This window comes from Cyprinodon tularosa, unplaced genomic scaffold (genome assembly GCF_016077235.1).
Source record: "Cyprinodon tularosa strain WSP-4 unplaced genomic scaffold, ASM1607723v1 ctg94, whole genome shotgun sequence".
NCBI lineage: Eukaryota > Metazoa > Chordata > Actinopteri > Cyprinodontiformes > Cyprinodontidae > Cyprinodon > Cyprinodon tularosa.
In genome coordinates this window covers 647,035-665,474 of record NW_024039718.1, presented here as the reverse complement: position 1 = coordinate 665,474, position 18,440 = coordinate 647,035, and the positions used below count along the sequence as shown (strand labels likewise).

The 18,440-nt window shown below is 39.1% G+C and overlaps 2 protein-coding genes across 2 annotated transcripts; one reads left to right on the top strand and one right to left on the bottom strand.

Moving 5' to 3' along the window:
* Positions 1-3,303: 3,303 nt before the first annotated feature.
* psmd5 (proteasome 26S subunit, non-ATPase 5) lies at positions 3,304-10,349 on the bottom strand. The gene is made up of 10 exons (XM_038274903.1): positions 10,134-10,349; positions 7,812-7,956; positions 7,626-7,739; positions 7,398-7,526; positions 4,982-5,091; positions 4,718-4,860; positions 4,295-4,486; positions 4,049-4,158; positions 3,824-3,964; positions 3,304-3,736 (listed from the first exon to the last, which is right to left on the bottom strand). The coding sequence occupies exons 1-10, from the start codon at positions 10,304-10,306 to the stop codon at positions 3,479-3,481; spliced, it is 1,515 nt and encodes a 504-aa protein (XP_038130831.1). The 5' UTR covers positions 10,307-10,349; the 3' UTR covers positions 3,304-3,478.
* A 2,692-nt stretch (positions 10,350-13,041) lies between these two features.
* On the top strand, positions 13,042-14,589 carry LOC119776594 (putative UDP-GlcNAc:betaGal beta-1,3-N-acetylglucosaminyltransferase LOC100288842). The gene is made up of 2 exons (XM_038275088.1): positions 13,042-13,125; positions 13,217-14,589. Exons 1-2 carry the CDS (start codon positions 13,120-13,122, stop codon positions 14,309-14,311), a joined length of 1,101 nt encoding a protein of 366 aa, XP_038131016.1. The 5' UTR covers positions 13,042-13,119; the 3' UTR covers positions 14,312-14,589.
* Positions 14,590-18,440: the final 3,851 nt, after the last annotated feature.

Here is an 18,440-nt window from a genome sequence, read left to right as displayed (position 1 = left end):
CAAGGTTTAGGAGTGTGTTTATGGGAATTTTTGACCATTCTTCCAGAAGCGCATTTGTGAGGTCGCACACTGATGTTGGACGAGAAGGCCTGGCTCTCAGTCTCCGCTCTAATTCATCCCAAAGGTGTTCTATCGGGTTGAGGTCAGGACTCTGTGCAGGCCAGTCAAGTTCATCCACACCAGACTCTGTCATCCATGTCTTTATGGACCTTGCTTTGTGCACTGGTGCACAGTCATGTTGGAAGAGGAAGGGGCCAGCTCCAAACTGTTCCCACAAAGTTGGGAGCATGGAATTGTCCAAAATGTCTTGGTATGCTGAAGCATTCAGAGTTCCTTTCACTGGAACTAAGGGGCCAAGCCCAGCTCCTGAAAAACAACCCCACACCATAATCCCCCCTCCACCAAACTTTACACTTGGCACAATGCAGTCAGACAAGTACCGTTCTCCTGGCAACCGCCAAACCCAGACCCGTCCATCAGATTGCCAGATGGAGAAGCGCGATTCGTCACTCCAGAGAACGCGTCTCCACTGCTCTAGAGTCCAGTGGCGGCGTGCTTTACACCACCGCATCCGACGCTTTGCATTGCACTTGGTGATGTATGGCTTGGATGCAGCTGCTCGACCATGGAAACCCATTCCATGAAGCTCTCTGCGCACTGTTCTTGAGCTACATGAAGTTTGGAGGTCTGTAGTGATTGACTCTGCAGAAAGTTGGCGACCTCTTCGCACTATGCGCGTCAGCATCCGCTGACCCCGCTCCGTCAGTTTACGTGGCCTACCACTTCGTGGCTGAGTTGCTGTCGTTCCCAAACACTTCCATTTTCTTATAATACAGCTGACAGTTGACTGTGGAATATTTAGGAGCGAGGAAATTTCACGACTGGATTTGTTGCACAGGTGGCATCCTATCACAGTTCCACGCTGGAATTCACTGAGCTCCTGAGAGCGACCCATTCTTTCACAAATGTTTGTAAAAACAGTCTGCATGCCTAGGTGCTTGAATTTATACACCTGTGGCCATGGAAGTGATTGGAACACCTGATTCCAATAATTTGGATGGGTGAGCAAATACTTTTGGCAATATAGTGTATATATATATATATATAAAGTTAATTGGTTTAATTGTGCTGAAGTTATGATCTGCCACAAAAAATGCTGTCTCTTGTTACTTAACTTAAAATCTTTCTCTCTGTATATATACATATATATATACAGAGAGAAAGATTTTAAGTTAAGTAACAAGAGCTGAATAAATCTAGATATTAGAGATACCCGAACCAGTTGTCACACCAATCTGATTGACACAACCTAATTGATGATGGAAGGCTGATTCACCATAACAAAATTTCACATATCCTCCTACTTTCTGTTTTGTGTCAATCTAAGATCCTTCAACCTTTAGAAAAAGTAGGATAAGTACAGCCCGGTCTATAAGACATAACTAACTCTAAAATAAAAACAAGCATTTCAGCATTAATGCTTTTAGATAACAGAATTACAGTAATTATAAAGAGGGTATTCTGACCTCAGTAAGCTAATACAAATAATAGCTTCTTCATACAACAAATGTCTCCTGCACTGGGTTTGTTTTTCTTTTTCTCCCTGATCTGTTATTTATTCCATGGGTAAAATTCATTGAAGTGAATGCTAGAAATCAAGTAAAGCGAATGATGGGATATTTTTTCTGACAATCTGATGACACACGGAGGAGAAGACGTGGGTGAACAGATGATTCACAGGCGACAGGTGAGGTTATTCGTGAGTTTCCAGCTTATTATGAATGCTTGAGGTTAAATCAGAGCTAAGAGAAGAGTTGTTTTTACTGCTGTGGGGTAGAAGGATATACCATGTCTGTTATGCTCCAACCGCAGATATGCTTTAAAGGCATTTTACACCTAGTGTCTCTGAGTGGAATGCATTACATTTAGTACTCAAATAATAAATTGAAGTAGATATGGTTTTAATACAACTTCTCAAATGTCCTGCCATTTATTGATTAACATACACAGTTTAAGATTTTTCTCAGTCCAATTAAAAAATACTTCATCTTAAAGGGGAAATAGATTAAAGCAGGTATCCGAGTGGATGACACACCTAATTTGCCACTTATGAGTTCATGAAATATTTAATAAAAGGGGTATACTATACTAATCTTAAGGCTGCAGTCAGATAAAGTAGGACTTAGTGCTAAATACCAAAAAAGCACCTGTAATATTTGTTTTAATAGAGCATCTTTTGTGTGATTTGTCTTCCTGCACCTCAGCATTGTTGTATTTTTGCCATAAATATGATTTGCAAATTGTTTTAAATCATTTCAGCTGCACATGTTTATTTGTACTGAAAGAAACCTGATGATCACATGAAAGTGATAAAAAGATTTAATTGCAGCATCACTGTCTTAATTACTCAGTACTCACGATACATTAAAGATATAACAGACAGCATTTTTTGTGGCAGATCATAACTTCAGCACAATTAAACCAATTAACTTTGAAGACCAAAAATCTTCTACTGATCACTAATTATCTTTAAAGTTTGGATAATTATTATTTTTCAATAATAGCACACCATTAACACTGATTAAGAACTTTTTATTCAGCACATATGCATAAAAGAATGAAAATTTCCTTTGTGTTTTCTTTTTATCGCTGTGGGAAATCTTTGATTTTTAAAGCGCCAATAAAACAGCACAAACATTTATTACGTGAAAATCGCATATTGCGTACCAAATGATAATAATTGCTGATATTACATAGAATATTTTCTTAAGTAACTGACTTAACAATTGGCAAAGGCAAAAATTTGATCTTTTAATTTAAAGGCCTAATAGATCATGATCGCAATAGTGGGTGACGACATTTGCTAATTAATGCATAGGCATAGAAGTTAAAAATACAAGAAACTGTAACTTTGATTTTTGTCTGCATTGTATAAGGACTCAAATTTTCATTTAAAGGAAAATATAAATTATTTTAATTTAATTTTGAATGTTATGTTGAATCTCCAAATGAATATTTATTCCTGGTAAATTCCTCCAGAAAGGGATACACATAAAGAAATACAAGAAGCATTTGTAAACACATTTAAAAAAAAAAAAAAAAAGATAATTGACAAAGAACTGTACATTTTGGAGAACAGTGCTGCTAGTGGGTTGACAATGTAGAAAAAAAAATCTACATATGGATGGAAAACTAGGAATATCTAACATCTGATAAGTTTGCTTAACTATCTAGTAAGAAAAAATAAAACTAGGAATTACTTCGGTACTATATTTTTTTTGGCCAAGTGTCTCTTCTATTACATTCTCAATTTTATAATGTTATCCAAGTATTTTTGCTCCAGATTGATGTGATTTTATAGCCTTTAATGTTGTTCTTTAAAACAAAGCAGTAACCAACTGATTTGAGGTGACGTTAATCTCAACAGGACTGTACCAAATATTTAAGGAAAGCTCCTTCAGCCCATAGTGTGTGCTGATTATTCGGCTCCTTCTGTGCCGACTGAGGCCACCGCTGAAACGTAGTAGGGTCCTTCTTTTAGATACGTCTTCAGACGGATGTAGTTTTGACTGCCCAACATTTCTGATGCGGTAGATGAGCCGACAAGAGATCCCACCAGTTCAAATTTGGCATCTTTGGCCTCCTTTGTTTGGCCAGTAGAGCGGTTCAATATGAACTCCATGAAACCAGGAGTGCTTATCATCATCTTCTGACCCCATGGCTGGCAGGCAATGGCCTAAAGAAATACACACATATACAAACATTCTATCAATGCAAAAAGTTAGTTTTTTTAGGCCATGATTGTGATATTGTTGTTAATTACAGTGAAGATCCTCAAAGCCCCACAGTGCAGCTCTGGAAAAGGCTGAGTACTGATGTTGTGGATCATATCCATTGGATGGTTAGACAGAAGGTGGAACCAGGACTCTGTCAGGGACAAAAGGTCGTCTGTTTGATGCTCTGGCTGCAAACGGAGAAAAGATTTAAGCTGAGTTTATGTATTCAACAGTAACACACTAATATATGCACAGTTTGTTTACATCAATACCTGAAGGGTGAGTAGCTGGGATATGGCATCCAAGCTTCGAACTCTCAGCTCCGTAGCTCCAGAACCAGCAAGCTGGCTTATTCTTGAAAACACAGCCTTGAAGTTTTCTCCTATTCAGAGAAAATCTATTATTCTGGATGATAATGATTTTTTTAATACAAAATATGCAACATATGCACTAAATGACTAAGGTGTGACCCAAAATAACCCTTGAAACATAACTGTAAAGACAGAAATCACACCTACCTGTCTTCTGCAGAACCTGCTTCCCCTCGACTGTAGAACCAAGTAATCCCAAAGTATCCAAGGCAACCCCAATCATGACTGGATCTGGATCCAGGGCCATGTCAAACACCTTGCTTAGGAAGACTGGGTAGGATTCACAAACCTGCTGGGGGCTGTCCATGATGGCCAGGTTCCCAAAGAACTTCACCAAACCTAAACCAGAGATGCATAAAAATTAATGGCCAAGATGAACTTTGATTAGCATTTCCTGAAAAGTGAAGTTTTAAAGAACACTTGTTGAGTTCTCTCAACTTCTTTTCTCTTCAGATTAGAACCCACACATAAAAGTGGATCAACAAAATACATACCTATTATATATTTATGTATCTTAATCATGAACTCAGTGTTATATCTAATTTTAAACTAGCTTGTAAATCTACTCACCAGGAAGATAGAGGGAGGAAAACGGGTCTGTCTCGGCTCCTCTGATCATGTTGGAGATCTTACCCATAATGCCTTGCTGAGCCAAATACTGTCGGCCATGCTGACTTTGGGCAAGATTGGTCACCATCTCAATCGACGTGGCCCTGGTTGGAAAGAAATTATCAAAAGAATTAAAAGGACTATCTGAAAAGAATAGCAGGCTTTTCAGAGAAAAACAAGACATGAAGTATACGAGTTGTGACACAGACACAAAACTATTGCTACCTGATTAAGACATCATCACCCGTCAGCTCGCTGAGCAGCTGGGAAATGAGCCCACTGTTGGCACAGTAACCAAGAGAAATGGGAGAAAAAGATGAGATTTCAACCACCAGCTGCAAGCAGAAAGAAAAACAAGAGCAGCTTCTGATCATATGAGCTTTTTTCTTTTGGAAAATATGATTAAACCAAATGAGAACATTAATTTGGTTTCATCTAGATTATATTAATTGATAAGCTTAGTACTTCTACAGCGGGTGAAATAAGTATTAAACCCCTCCATTTTTCTTAGTAAATATAATTCCATTTCACTTTATTACACATAACCTAATTTCTGGACATCTTTGGTTTAAATTCTTTGTATTGGTGGATTGTTACTGAAATCTGATGAAAATGTCATATCAATAGTAGGCCTAGAAATATATTTACTAAGAAAAATTTTGGCATGTTGAATACCGTATTTTCACGACTATAAGGCGCACTTAAACGTCTTTTTGTTCCCTCAAAATGTGTGGTGCGCCCTATGGTGCGGTGCGCCCTATGTGTGTTGTAACTGCGACTTTTGAGACCACCTCATTGAGGAGATGATGAAAGAGTGGCTGAATGTAAGGAGACCAGGTGTTTTTTTTTCCACTCATCAACATTAATCTGTGACTCCATGCGTGCCCATCTCACAGCTGATGTGAAAAACATGGGGAAACAAATTAACGCTGTGCTCGCTGTTCAACCGCTCCACATCGGTGTGAACCGGACCCAGCAGGTGCAGCAGAAGCAGCGAGTTTACATGCAAAGTCAATGGTTGACGCGCGTATAGGTGCAGCAAAAGGTCCCGCAGCGCGTTTTGAGCTGCAGGAGCGTTTAAGCATCTGCCAACGCGCTGCTGCTGCTCGAGATGGAAAAATTGAAGTTTTGCTGCTGGACGCGCCGCATCAACCAATCAGAGAAGCTGATCTGGGAGCTGACAGCGAGACAGACACAGCGCTCTGATGACATATGATATTAAGGCAAATGAAAAAGGCTGGATGGATGAGAAGATGATGAAAGGCAGGTGTATGTGAGGAGACCAGGTGCTTTTTTCCACGCATCACCATCGCTGCGTGCCCATCTCACAGCCGATGTGAAAAAAAGGTGAATCAAATGAATGCTGTGCTCGCCGTTATCTCAGGAGTCTGACAAAGGAACTTCAACCGCTCAACATTGGTGTGAAGCGGCCGTTCAAAGTAAGGCTGCGAGCGGCGTGGGAGCGGTGGATGACAGACGGAGACCACAGTTTCACGATAAGTGGAAGGCAGCGCCGGGCAAGTTACGCCACCTTTAGCGGATGGATTGTTGATGCTTGGAATAACGTGTCTGCTGGCTCTATTGTTCAAGCTTTCGCAAAAGCCAGCATCATTTCTGAGGAGCCGCGCTGCACGGAAAGTGACTCTGACAGCGAAGAAGGGGAAACTGTCATGTCTGATTTAGCGCAGCTGTTTAATTCAGAAACAGAGGATGATGACTTTGATGGGTTTGATTAATACTTTGTAATAAATACATGAATAAAGCACAAACATACTCAGTTTTGCTCCCGCTCTATTTTTCTACCTGAAAACTTAATTCAACAGCAGCCTCTGGGCCGGGTCTCCTCCTCTTCATCGCGGTGGCTGGCAGGTGTTTTTTCATCTAAATAATCTAAATCTTGCAGCTATATTTGCTGTGATCAGGGGGAATAAAGTAGTTTTAATATGTTTTTAAGTGAGAAAGGCCACCTGAAAACTTAATTGCAGTCAGTTCATCCAGATTATCTATTTCTGTCGGAGGCGCTCAGACCCCCACATACCAGCGGTGCACCGACAGCAGAAATCCCTTCAACAGCAGCCTCACCGCGGCGGCTGGCAGGTGTTTTTCATCTAAATAATTTAAACTGCAGGCACCAGGATACCGGCAATAAAAGCGATCATATTCCGTCGGCAGGTTTCAGGATTTTAAGTTAATTTAGGAGTAGGCCTAATCACAGCGCTGTGTCATCTGCGATGTGTCTGTCTCATGGCCAGCTCGCAGGTTTGATTAATACTTTGTAATAAATACATGAATAAAGCACAGTCATACTCAGTTTTGGGCCCGCTGTATTTTTAAATACGCAGTAGAGCTATATAAAGGTAGTAGAGGACGTGTACCTGTATATAAAAAATGCGCCCTATAGTCCGGTGCGCCTTATGTGTGTGTTAAATACAGAAATGGGACACATAACTGAGACTGCGCCTTTTAGTACGGTGCGCCTTATGGTCGTGAAAATACGGTACTTATTTCACCAGATATATGAAAACAAACTAGAATAGAATAATCACTTTATGAAACAGATGTAATCAAAATTTGTTTAAAAAAAAAAAACATTGGGCATGTATTATTTTACAGTCATAACTTTCAAGGAACATAAAATTACCTCATATATTCTGTATCGGATGATGTCACTTTTGGCCATCACTTCCTTCATGACGTCAAGAAGATCACTCTGAAATAACTTGTCCAATCCAGGCTTAGAGTGACTTATTTTAGAAAGGGATTGAATAGCCTAAAACAACACAAGGGAGAGAAAAAAACAAAACGTCTTATACACCAAAAAGGCTGAATAGAAACTGAATAAAACAATATCAGCATTTAAAGTGTTCACCTGTTTTGCCACAGCAATCCTCTCTTCTCCAATGCAAAGAATCACCGCTCTTAAGATGTTGTGGTTGTTGAGGATTTCTGTGACAGCCTCTGGGTGCTCCACCACCCTGCCAATCTGACAGAAAAACAAAGTGTAATAAATGTTTTACTGGTTGCTATCCGCTGTGCATGTATACAAACCGCTCACCTGTGTCAAGGCCAGTATCTGGACATTGTCATTAGGATGGCTTAGACCCTCTAGTAGCTTTTCTCTGTAGTTCTGGACCAAGTGCAAGGGGCTGAGGGCTAGTAGGATCCGTTCAAGAATGTCCACACACAGATCAACCTGTGCCCTACAAGCAAAGGACACATTAATACCTCCAAACCCTGTAAACCAGGGGAATGAATCATGTACAATCCAAAGAGAAATGTTTTCCTAAGCCAAGCAAAATGAAACAATTGACTCAAATGTTACCTAAAGCTGTACCGTAATGGAGTAGATGTTAGACCTGATGCTAAGACACAGGCTGACTCTAAGGAATTAAATTGGAGCAAAAAGGTTCATTTTTTCTGTTTGGTCAAATGACCTACTGGGAAACTTAACAGTTACCTCACTTTCATCAGTTGATAAGGTCCTGGATATATTGGCAAAAACCTTTCTTCAACTATAGCAAAACCCCATTTCTATTGGATTCAGATTAATTAAACCGATAAATCAGTTTCTAAAATGATACAAGCAGTGTTGTGCCTGAACGCGTTCATTGAACGAAAGTTCATGAACTCGTTCATATTTTGGGCGAACGTGAACTGAACGTACTGTATTACTGCCTGATGAACGTTATTGTGAACTCGTTCATTCTGGTGTCTGTGAACAGCACGCTCTCTCAGTTCAACTCCGTTCAATAGGTTGCCAAATTTCTATAGAGTCCTCCAGGCGAAACCCCGGCTAAGTCACACCGTAAACAGGCCTTAATATGTAGCGGGAAAAACACCCAATCTGGCAACACCAGCTACCAGTGTCGTAGCCTACAGCCGCGTGCGTCATCAAAACAAAATGCAGCGGGGAAGCCACAGCAGCATGGAGATGACCGTGGATGCGAAAAAGCAGCAGTATGATCACTTAAAACAGGTTTATGACCAGGTGGTCGGTGAGGATGATGGCAACAATCTGACATTTCTCTGCAAACTTTGCCCGCCGGCTTTAAGTAAAAAAATCCGCACTTCAGTAACCTTAAATTCCTACCTCAGCCTGGTCCCTCAGTTTGTGTTAGTAAAATGTTCTTGAGGGTTTTACTATTCATGTAACTTGTTTGTTAAACCTGCCTGGTATAATTTTCCAGGATTCCAGTATTCCTTTTTAGTATGTACTGAAATGGAATTTCAAATTGAAAAAATTATTAAAATTAAAAAAACATTTGCACCTTAAAGACTACCTTCCTGTTTTTCTTTTAATAATTCCTCATAAAAAAGACCATTCAAGCAGCACATTTTTCCTGATGTTTTGGAGAATATACTGTAGGGGTGAAAGCTGCAGCTGCTACTAGTGTGAAGTGAATGGACAGCAACAAAGCATTAAAGTAACAATGGGGAAATGCTGTCCCCTCAATGCTAATGTAAATCCTGGTTGGATAAGGATTCAAACCTGGATATGAAGATTAAATCTGATGCACAGTTTCAGTGTTACAACTGATAAAATAATTGCTGTCTGTGGTTCTACAGTAGGCTATGGTGTAATTGAGCAATATATGAAAAAAAAGAAAAAGAACTGAACTAGTTCATTTTTTGGAACTGTGAACTTAGTTCAAAATGTTGAATTATGAACTATGAACTGAACTAGTTCATTTTAAAATGTGTGAACTGAACTTTGAACTAGTTCACGTAGAAAGAGAACTTTCCCAACACTGAATACAACCTCAATCCTATAGATAATTTGTGGCTAATCCATAAAGCCAACTAGGGAACAACTAAAAAACTTTACAATTTTTAAATTAAAATCATGAAGAGTGTCAAATATTCTGGTGGAATGCTGCCAGAGGTGTATTAATGTTTACAAAAAGTCGGAAATGAAATAACCAGACGCACACATTTCCCTCCATCAAGCTATTAAAAAAAAAAAAAACTGTGATATAATTCCAGCTTTGTTCTTTCAGTTACACAACGTAAGGCATATAAAAAATATATATTTGTTAGAACAGGAATTAAACTGATTTAAAAAGACTTAAAACATGGATATTAATACAAAAAAAAACAAAGAACCGAGAAACGAATGGGGGTACTGATGAACAAAAGCATAAATTCTTGGCTGAATCTTACAAAGGACAAAATAAAATTCATGTAGCATTATAGCTAAATTAGCATGCTAACAGAATGCTAACTTAGCTTTTTTAGCTCGCTTGTGTTTTCTGTTGTTATGCTTAAGGCTATGCTAACACATGCTACATCATTGCTGAGGAGTACCACTCTCACTGACTCAGCATTTAACAGGGAATCCTACGAACAGTGTAAACAATCTTCGCTCAGACACGCCAACCTTTCATTGGAGCTTAGCAGAGAGAAAATCACATCGAAACGCTGTCCGCTCACGAAGTCTCTGAGGGCGCTGAGTGGAATGGAAAACAAAGCAGTTTTTAAGCTCTCGAGCTCTTCAATTGGGTCTTCAACTCCTGATATTTCTTCCAGCAGACTTTGAATGGTGGCAGCCATGTCTGTTTGGTTTAGGAACTCCGGCGGTTACTTCCGCTTCTTCTTCATGTTACCTTAACCCCTTCACAACCAGGGAGCGCGTTACCGCCATCCACTGGTTTGAGTGGGAACACCCAGGTGCTTGATGCCCCTCTTTTTCTAGCCTGTTTAAAATAATAGTATAATCTCTAATCCCAACAAAATGTGTCTTTTATGAATCTTTAAAGTAAATAAATAGAGAATCTCAAAAACACAGCTACACCAAACAAAGTTACAAAAAATTTTTAATTCCAGTTGCCATGAATCTTGAAACAATTACATTAAAATCATATTGGCTAAAATGTTACAAGAACCTTTATGCAATCTCTTTATGCTTGTTACTCACCTTATTTCAAACATAAATACCAGTGACACAAGGAAAATGTACACATACATTGTGTGTAGGACTCTGTATCCTGTTGAGGGTCAGACAATACTATCAAAGACAGTGATGGTTATTGATTGATTGACTTTATTGATCTCACAGTGGAGAGATTTACTTGTTACATCGGCTCAAATAGTCAAAAGGAAGAAGGTGCCAAAGGAAGAAAAGGTACATGGAGTATATACAGTATGCACAGTGCGTTCACATATATATGTGTATATATGACACACAAAATTGACAGCTGAAGTTTATTTTTTTTCCTTTTTTATTTTTAGCAGGATTATTATACAGGGCTATTGCACAGGGAATTTACACGGGTATTTATATAGATGGGTATTTATCTATATGGCTAGCGCACTGGGTATCATTAAGTATACCCGAGCAAATTTTTTATCTGCATTATTTTATCACATGTACTAAATCCCTGAATTCTTAGAAGAGCCAGCTAGTATTCCTGCTCCATCAGCTGTCTCTCTCTCTACTAAGCCTTTTATTCTTTACTTAAACGTCTGCAGTATATCCTACCTGTCTAGCCTTTAGAGTGAGGTCCATTTTTTTCAATTTCACCATCAGATGGAGGACCAGTTGTTCCAAAGTGAGGACAAGTTGTTGGTCCTTACATGCTATTTTGCCAATGGTTAGGTTTAGGGCAAAGGTGTCAATTGAGTTTGGGTAAGGTATGCATTGGTAATCGTTAGGTTGAGGGTTAGTGTTAGGGTAAGGGTATAGAAAGGGTTGAAAATGACTGAAAATCAATGGAAGTCAATGGGAGTCAACACATGGTCCTCACTACATACAGCAGAACGAGCATGTGTGTGTGTGTTTTTGTTCTTTTTTTTTCTCTTTTCTGAAACCTGGGCATGGGAATTGATTTATATGTTGTCTTTACTGAATAAGTATGGATGCACTGCTCTAAATGAGAACGATTCCACATGGAGTAAAGTTACATGCTCCTAAAACTAACCACACAGTCTGATGCTGCCCTCACCAGGATTTGATCAAAATGTTCCACTCTGGCCTCATCTATACAGTGCTTTTTTAGTAAGTATATTTTTCCCTTGTTTTTTTTTTTTTTTTTTTTTTTATTCCTTTATTTAACCAGGAAAAGTCCCATTGAGATTAACAATCTCTTTTTCAAGGGAGTCCTGGCCAAGACAGCAGCAAAAGATTACATTACAAATTACATTACAGTTTACAATTACATCTATCTATAATTAGAAATTCATAAAACAGTTACAAACCATAGATATAATTTCCAAACCTTTGAGCAATCGTTTAAAATGTCCGATTGGAATTAAATCCTTCAACTTCCAGTCTTTCTGAAGATTGTTCCATGCTGTGGGGGCAGAGTACTGAAAAGCTGTCTTTCCAGCTTCAGTGCGGACACTAGGTACAGACAGAAGCAAAGACTCTTGAGAACATAGAGAATACAGTCCACCCACTCTTGGTTGAATGTACTCACAGAGGTATGAGGGGAGCAGACGCAGAATACCCTTATAAATCATCATATACCAGTGAGTGACTACGAGTCTCTAATGCTGGCCTGGCCAGCATTGTTGTTCTTCATTGTTAAGACAGACCTACTAAACCAAGCTGTTTGTTTCTACAGTTGCTTTGTAAACAATTGGACTGTGGGCTGCTTGTTTGATGATGGTACATGGTAAATGGTAAGAGGTGAGTAAGAGGACTTCAGAGTAAGACAACTCTAAAGAGCTTCATACTACATTCAGTCATTCAAACAATTATGGTGGTAAGACACATCATAGCCACAGCTGTGCTGGGATGAACTGACCAAAATGAGCCTGCAATTCAATCACCACCAGCCGGCCCTGTGACTACCAGCAGCAGGAAAAGTAAGAGAAATGTTTTGCCCAAGGACACAAAGACAGAAATCCAATGTGTGATCCAACATATTCCCACTATTGATCTCATTACCCATCCTGTCATTTAAGGCAGATGACCATATCCTGATATGGTTGAACTTATGCCATAATCTTTTCTATATCAATAATTTTGTTGTATTTTCAAAGAATGTAGTCAAATGCACCGAAATCAAATTTATAAGTTAAGAAACAATATTTTAATTTGTTTTAGCAAAGGTCATCATTTCTCAAGATTTTTATTGAAGTGTTTTTAAGATTAATGTTTTTGTGATTAATGGTGAATATCATTGACTTTAATCAGCTTATTTTTCTACGTGTGCTTGAATAGGTATGCATAATGCAGGATGCACTCCTCGAAATCAAGCCCTGAGTTGAGAACAGGGTGCAGAGTTACACACTCCTAGGGTTTCATGTAAGTAGAGAGTCATTGTGTCATCTGTTTTTGTTGTAGAGCCATTCTGTTGCGGTAGGTTCAATCATCACTTGCTGCTAATAAACAGATAAGCAAGACTTTTGCTGCTGCTGTCATGAAGGTACAGAATACAATTTTTTTCATGTCATAAATTCTGATTAAAGTTTCCTTTACTGTATTTAGAGTAATCCATCTTTTTCTTGACACCGCAGTGCTGTTTCTGTAAGCTGCGTACCCATCAGTGGTGCTTCCTCCTGTTCAACATCTTGCTGTTCCATGCACTGCTATTCGGGGCAGATTTTGTTGAGGAATACATCCTTCAGCCTACCCCTGTGGTTTACACTGATGTTATGGTTGCTGACGTGAGGGAGAAAGCAAGGAAACTGGACTTGAGCACCATAACAGAGAATGTGTCCCAAGCTTATCCAATTTCTAATTCAGAAACCTGCAAAAACTCTGACCTATTCCTCCTCGCTCTGGTCTTCAGCTCTCCTGCTAATATCACCCAAAGAGATGCAGTGAGGCGAACTTGGGCAAACAGAACACAAATTCAAGGTTTTCCTGTTAAGATACTCTTCTTCACAGTATCGACTCAGTCTTTTACCACACAACAGGATCTCTTGAGAGAGTCTGAGCTTCATAGCGATTTGATCCAAAGCCATGCTGTAAATGAGTCATCCCTCTATGGAGCGAAGGATAAAACATTGCTGGCTCTTCACTGGGTTATCAGATTCTGTTCTCTTGCACGTTTAGTTCTGTTCACTGAAGACTCCGTGTTCATTAACCTGCCTGCCATTGGAAGATACCTGCTGGGCCTTCACAGACATCCAGAGGACCTGTATCTAGGCAGAGTAATCCAGAAGGAGTTCCCTGACAGGGACCCCAACAGTCCACGTTACCTTCCCCGCACTCTCTACCCAGACAAATATCTACCAGAATACTGTGAAGGAACTGCTTACGTACTGTCGCAAGATGTGATCCGTAAAATCTACGTTGCATCCTCATCAGTCTTTGCAGCCCTCCCGGTTGACGTTTTTGTAGGTCTCTGTGCAAAGAAAGCTGGTGTCACGCCAACCCACAGTGCCCGGTTCTCAGGAGACAGACATATCCACTACAATGCCTGCTGCTACAGACACCTGTTCAGTACTGCAGGGATGGGGAGCCAGGAGTTAGAAAGGCTGTGGGAAGACCTCGAACAGAAAGGTGGAAGATGTTCGTTGCTAAAGATCTACTATGGCCTTGTGACCTGCAAAGTTCGCACATATCTGGATACATTTTTATTAGACAACTCAAAGAAGGAAACTTAATTGTGTTAACTGGTTAAATCTTTTTTTTTTTTACTGTTACTATTAGTTTTTGTAGAAATCCTAAGTATTACAACAAACATCAAAATAAGCTGGACTGTAGCCTTGACATCTAAAACAACTGTTATCTGAATAATAGATTTCCTTGAACAAAATAGAAGGAATCTAGTTATTAAGCATCTTCAAACAATCTAAAACTTGATGGTGCTGTTTGTGCTACATTTGATTTCTCAAATTAAATGACTTCTACCAAAATAAAGAAAATACTCTGCTTATAGAAACTCTGGTTTTATTTCTCTTGCAAGCTGCTTAATGATAGAGTAAAGCATAGTAACCATAAATAAATAAAAACTTCCATAACTTTGGCAGTAATATATATATTTTTTTATAACTTCTTGAGGTACTTTTCTGTAAAAATGTTTGTATTACCCATCTGTAACCTGCAGGTATTGTTCTCTGGAGACTTTTTGTAATAGGTCAAGTGACAAATGACAAAGAGCAGATAAAAATATTTCTGCAAACTGGACTCAGGTCTGGAGTTTGATAAGGTTATTCTAACACATAAATACAATTTCATCTAAACCGCTGCATGGTACCAAGTGGAAGATCCTTTCCAATCTAAAGTTCTTTGCTAGGTCTAACTGGATTTCCTCCAGGACTCTGATTAGTTCCATTCATCTTCTCATTGTAGCTGCCAACACTATGGTAGAGATGTTGTGTTCAGGGTGATTTTGCTCCTAAGATTTCTAATTTTGGTTAAAATGTTCAGATTTGATGAGATTTAGTTTGGAAGCTCAACCTCTTAGACATGTTTGTAAGAAGTCAGGGCTTCTAGTTCTCCGCTTTGAAAGGTCTGATTTTAAAAATTAATATTAACAGATTTGTTTTCCTAAGCGTAGAGCTACAAATCTCTAAATCTCTTTCAGATTCTCCAGAATACCACCAACTTCGTGGCTGCTGCGCTCTCTCCTTGACTGTCAATTTAGATGATTGTCTTGGTCAGTGTAACCTTTGATCAAGCTCCTTTTGTATTTTAATGTAAGATTGAACATTGTTTTATATTATGCTAAGAGCTTTGGATAGTGTTCTTAAATTTGAGATCATTTAATACTTCTTACTATCCAGTTGAATAGCTGCAGGAAAGCCTCCCTACAGCACGAAACTGCCATCAACACATCCTCAAACAGCTCTGATTTCTTCACTGAACAGCTGTATCTATAACGGGATTAAATTCCCCACAGACAAACTTTCTTTACAACTAGGGTTATTTGCCTATATTGGAGTTAATTTAGCATATTTAGTATAGAGGAGACAAGATAAATATTCATGGAACAATTTTCAAATAAAATAATATTTTTTATTCCACTTTACTTTTGATTATGTGCAACTATGTTTTTCCAGTTATATTGTTTTAAATGTGAGAGAGCTCAAGGGGTGTAATTACTTAAGTCAGTTTTGATAACTTTCCTTTAACTCTGCCACAGAGGAGTTTTTGTGGACACCTGGTGGTAGGTTTGAGTCATAGCAACAATAATACTAGAGCATTTCAGTATAATATCCTCTCTTTAAAGCTACAGTGTGTAATAATTACAGGCATATAAAGTCAGAAATTTAATATATTATACATAACTATGTTATTTATCATCACCTATGAGCTCAGCCTTTTAACCATAATATTTGCGTTGCCTTAGAATTCGTTATTTATAATTACATAGGAGCGGGTCTCGCAGCCATGGAGGCAGACATCTTTGCGCTACGGCAGCGCAGAGGCAACAAACTAGCGATTGCGAGATCGCCCATTATGCTCGAAAGTAACTACGGCAAGTTGAGAGAGATGAACTGAGACGGTACTGAACAGTAGATGGCAGTATTATGCCTGAGAAGCGTTTAGTCTGCCTGAAACCAAAGAAGAAGAAGAAGCAGGTATACTGCGCCTCGGTAACAAGAAAGGTAAACAAGGCGGCAGGCGTGAGTGACTTTGCAAACTGTTTGGCACTGTGTGGCCAAACATCAGACGAATGGAGGATCATGCCTACTCTGTATCACAACGAAAAGCGGCGGACACCGAACCCCCGTCATCTAAGAAACGGAAACACGACGAGAATAAACGCAAGAGTGACAAGAAACGACAAAAAACACGGATCAACATTGGCACGGCATTTACACGATGGAAGTCACTGATGGAGGAAAAAGGTTTTCAAAGTGACGCTCAAGTTGCCAGTTTTCTCTTGGACAGGTAATTAATCCTACACACACAATTGTCTAATATCACTGCAGTTTTTGGAGTACAGGATGCTCAGACCTGTCTAAAACAATAACATGCTGCGTGATGATGCTGTTACTCTCCAGTATACTTATTCAGCAACGTCCCTGACGTTTCACAGGTAATGATTCAGTAATTTTCTGTAAAATAATTTTCTGGATATATACCTCGGTTACTTCTCTCCGGATCCTTTGGAGATCTTCAAGCCTTTCCTCCTCTGCTCTCACCCCGCTGGCTCCCCTCTCTCGCCTGGCCCTAGCTGCACGCTCACCCCGGCCTCTCTGCCCTCTTCCTTTCCCTCTTCCTTGCCTTGTAACCCCCGTGCCACAAACAAGACTTGGACTCTGTAAACGGGGAATATATATTCTTCCAGCGAACACAATCTCGCTGTTAAACTAATGACTACAATTACTTCGTCTGTTTATATCACCATGCAAAGCAGCTCACCAAAACGTCACAACGACGTAGAAAAAATAACGGGAATATTTATTATCTTAAGTCTACATGAAATCTATACCCTAAACAGACCAATGAAATACTATCTGTAAAATTATCTATGTAAACAAACCTCATCACTTGAGAAGGTAGGTGATGCGGACGTCGTGGAAGACATTTTGTCCTGTAACGCTCGCCGTACTGTTGGGAGGGAGAAGCGGTGGGGGGGAGACGTTCATGTTGCTGCAGTCTGCAGTCTGACCGCTAGATGTCACTGAAAATTACACACTGTAGCTTTAAGGGAAAAAATGACATACATTTTTTTAACATTTTGATTGGAATGTTTATTTGATCTGAAGGTCCGACAGTTTAGACATTTCAGTCGAAATTCACCTGCTTTCCTGTCTTTCTTTTTTAAAAGCAGACTGAATAACACCATCAGGCAGTATGTGTCAGTAAAACATGCAAATTAAGAACAAATTTATGTGCTGTAAATGTTGTTTTGAAACCTCTTTTTAAATTCCACCAGGGGAAAGTTTGGCTCCTGTCCTGGTATCTTGAAAGGCCCAAACAAAATGTTTGGCTGTCCTACAACCTTCTCTTTGCCAGCGGTTCACACTGCAACACTCCATTCACTTTGGCACGGTTCCACTGTGTCTGCTATGCTTTCTGTATCCTGGCCAAAAAGCTTCAAAGAATAACGCCTCAGCATGTCAAAAGCAGCTCTGGCAGATGATTAGTCATGTCAACAGTTGGACTAAGATGCCATCAGTGTAAAATTGAATTGCTCTACAAGAAATTCACATCAGCATGTTTAATCCATTATTGCAGTCCTTGTTACTTTTTCTATATATTACATAAAAAATGAAATTCATTTTAAACAGTTTTTTGTATAAAATCACATTCATGAGTCAAATACGAGGTATAATTTTGTCTCATTTAGGAATTGATGAGGCACATTATTTCAAAGCATAAGTTTAGCATTTTGTTCACCTCTGTCAGCTGCTATGCTGCCATGGGGGAAGGAAATAAACTCTGCTTTAATACAGAAATCCTTTTGTAATTACTAACTTTACTGAGAAATAGACACTAGCACAACAATAGCCTTACTGACAAAACTGTTAGGCATTAAAACTACGACAATTATATAAGCAGAAGGATAAAGTGAGACAGATCACAACTGTTGCTAGGACTGAAGAGAGGTAATTTTGCTAAATTCACTGGATATTAAACACAAAAGGGAAACACAGGGAAACAGAAACAGAGAATATGGCAAAACACATAAATTGCAAGGACTGCGAGAACAACAAGACACTCAGAAGCAGGTGTATGAGGAAAACACAAAGTAAATCTAATTGTATCACAACTAATGAACTAAACAAGCAGTCAATATATAGAGACACAAAATAAATAAAAACTGAAAGTTAAAAAACC

Bases quoted from the DNA above. Each gene is read 5' to 3' on its own strand.
- psmd5 (XM_038274903.1), bottom strand. From the start codon at position 10,306: ATGGCTGCCACCATTCAAAGTCTGCTGGAAGAAATATCAGGAGTTGAA. The intron at 4,159-4,294 runs GTAGGTGTGATT...TTCTCTGAATAG, and splicing joins GCAGGTTCTGCAGAAGACAG to GAGAAAACTTCAAGGCTGTG. The intron at 3,737-3,823 runs GTAATTAACAAC...GTATTTCTTTAG, and splicing joins GGGCTTTGAGGATCTTCACT to GCCATTGCCTGCCAGCCATG.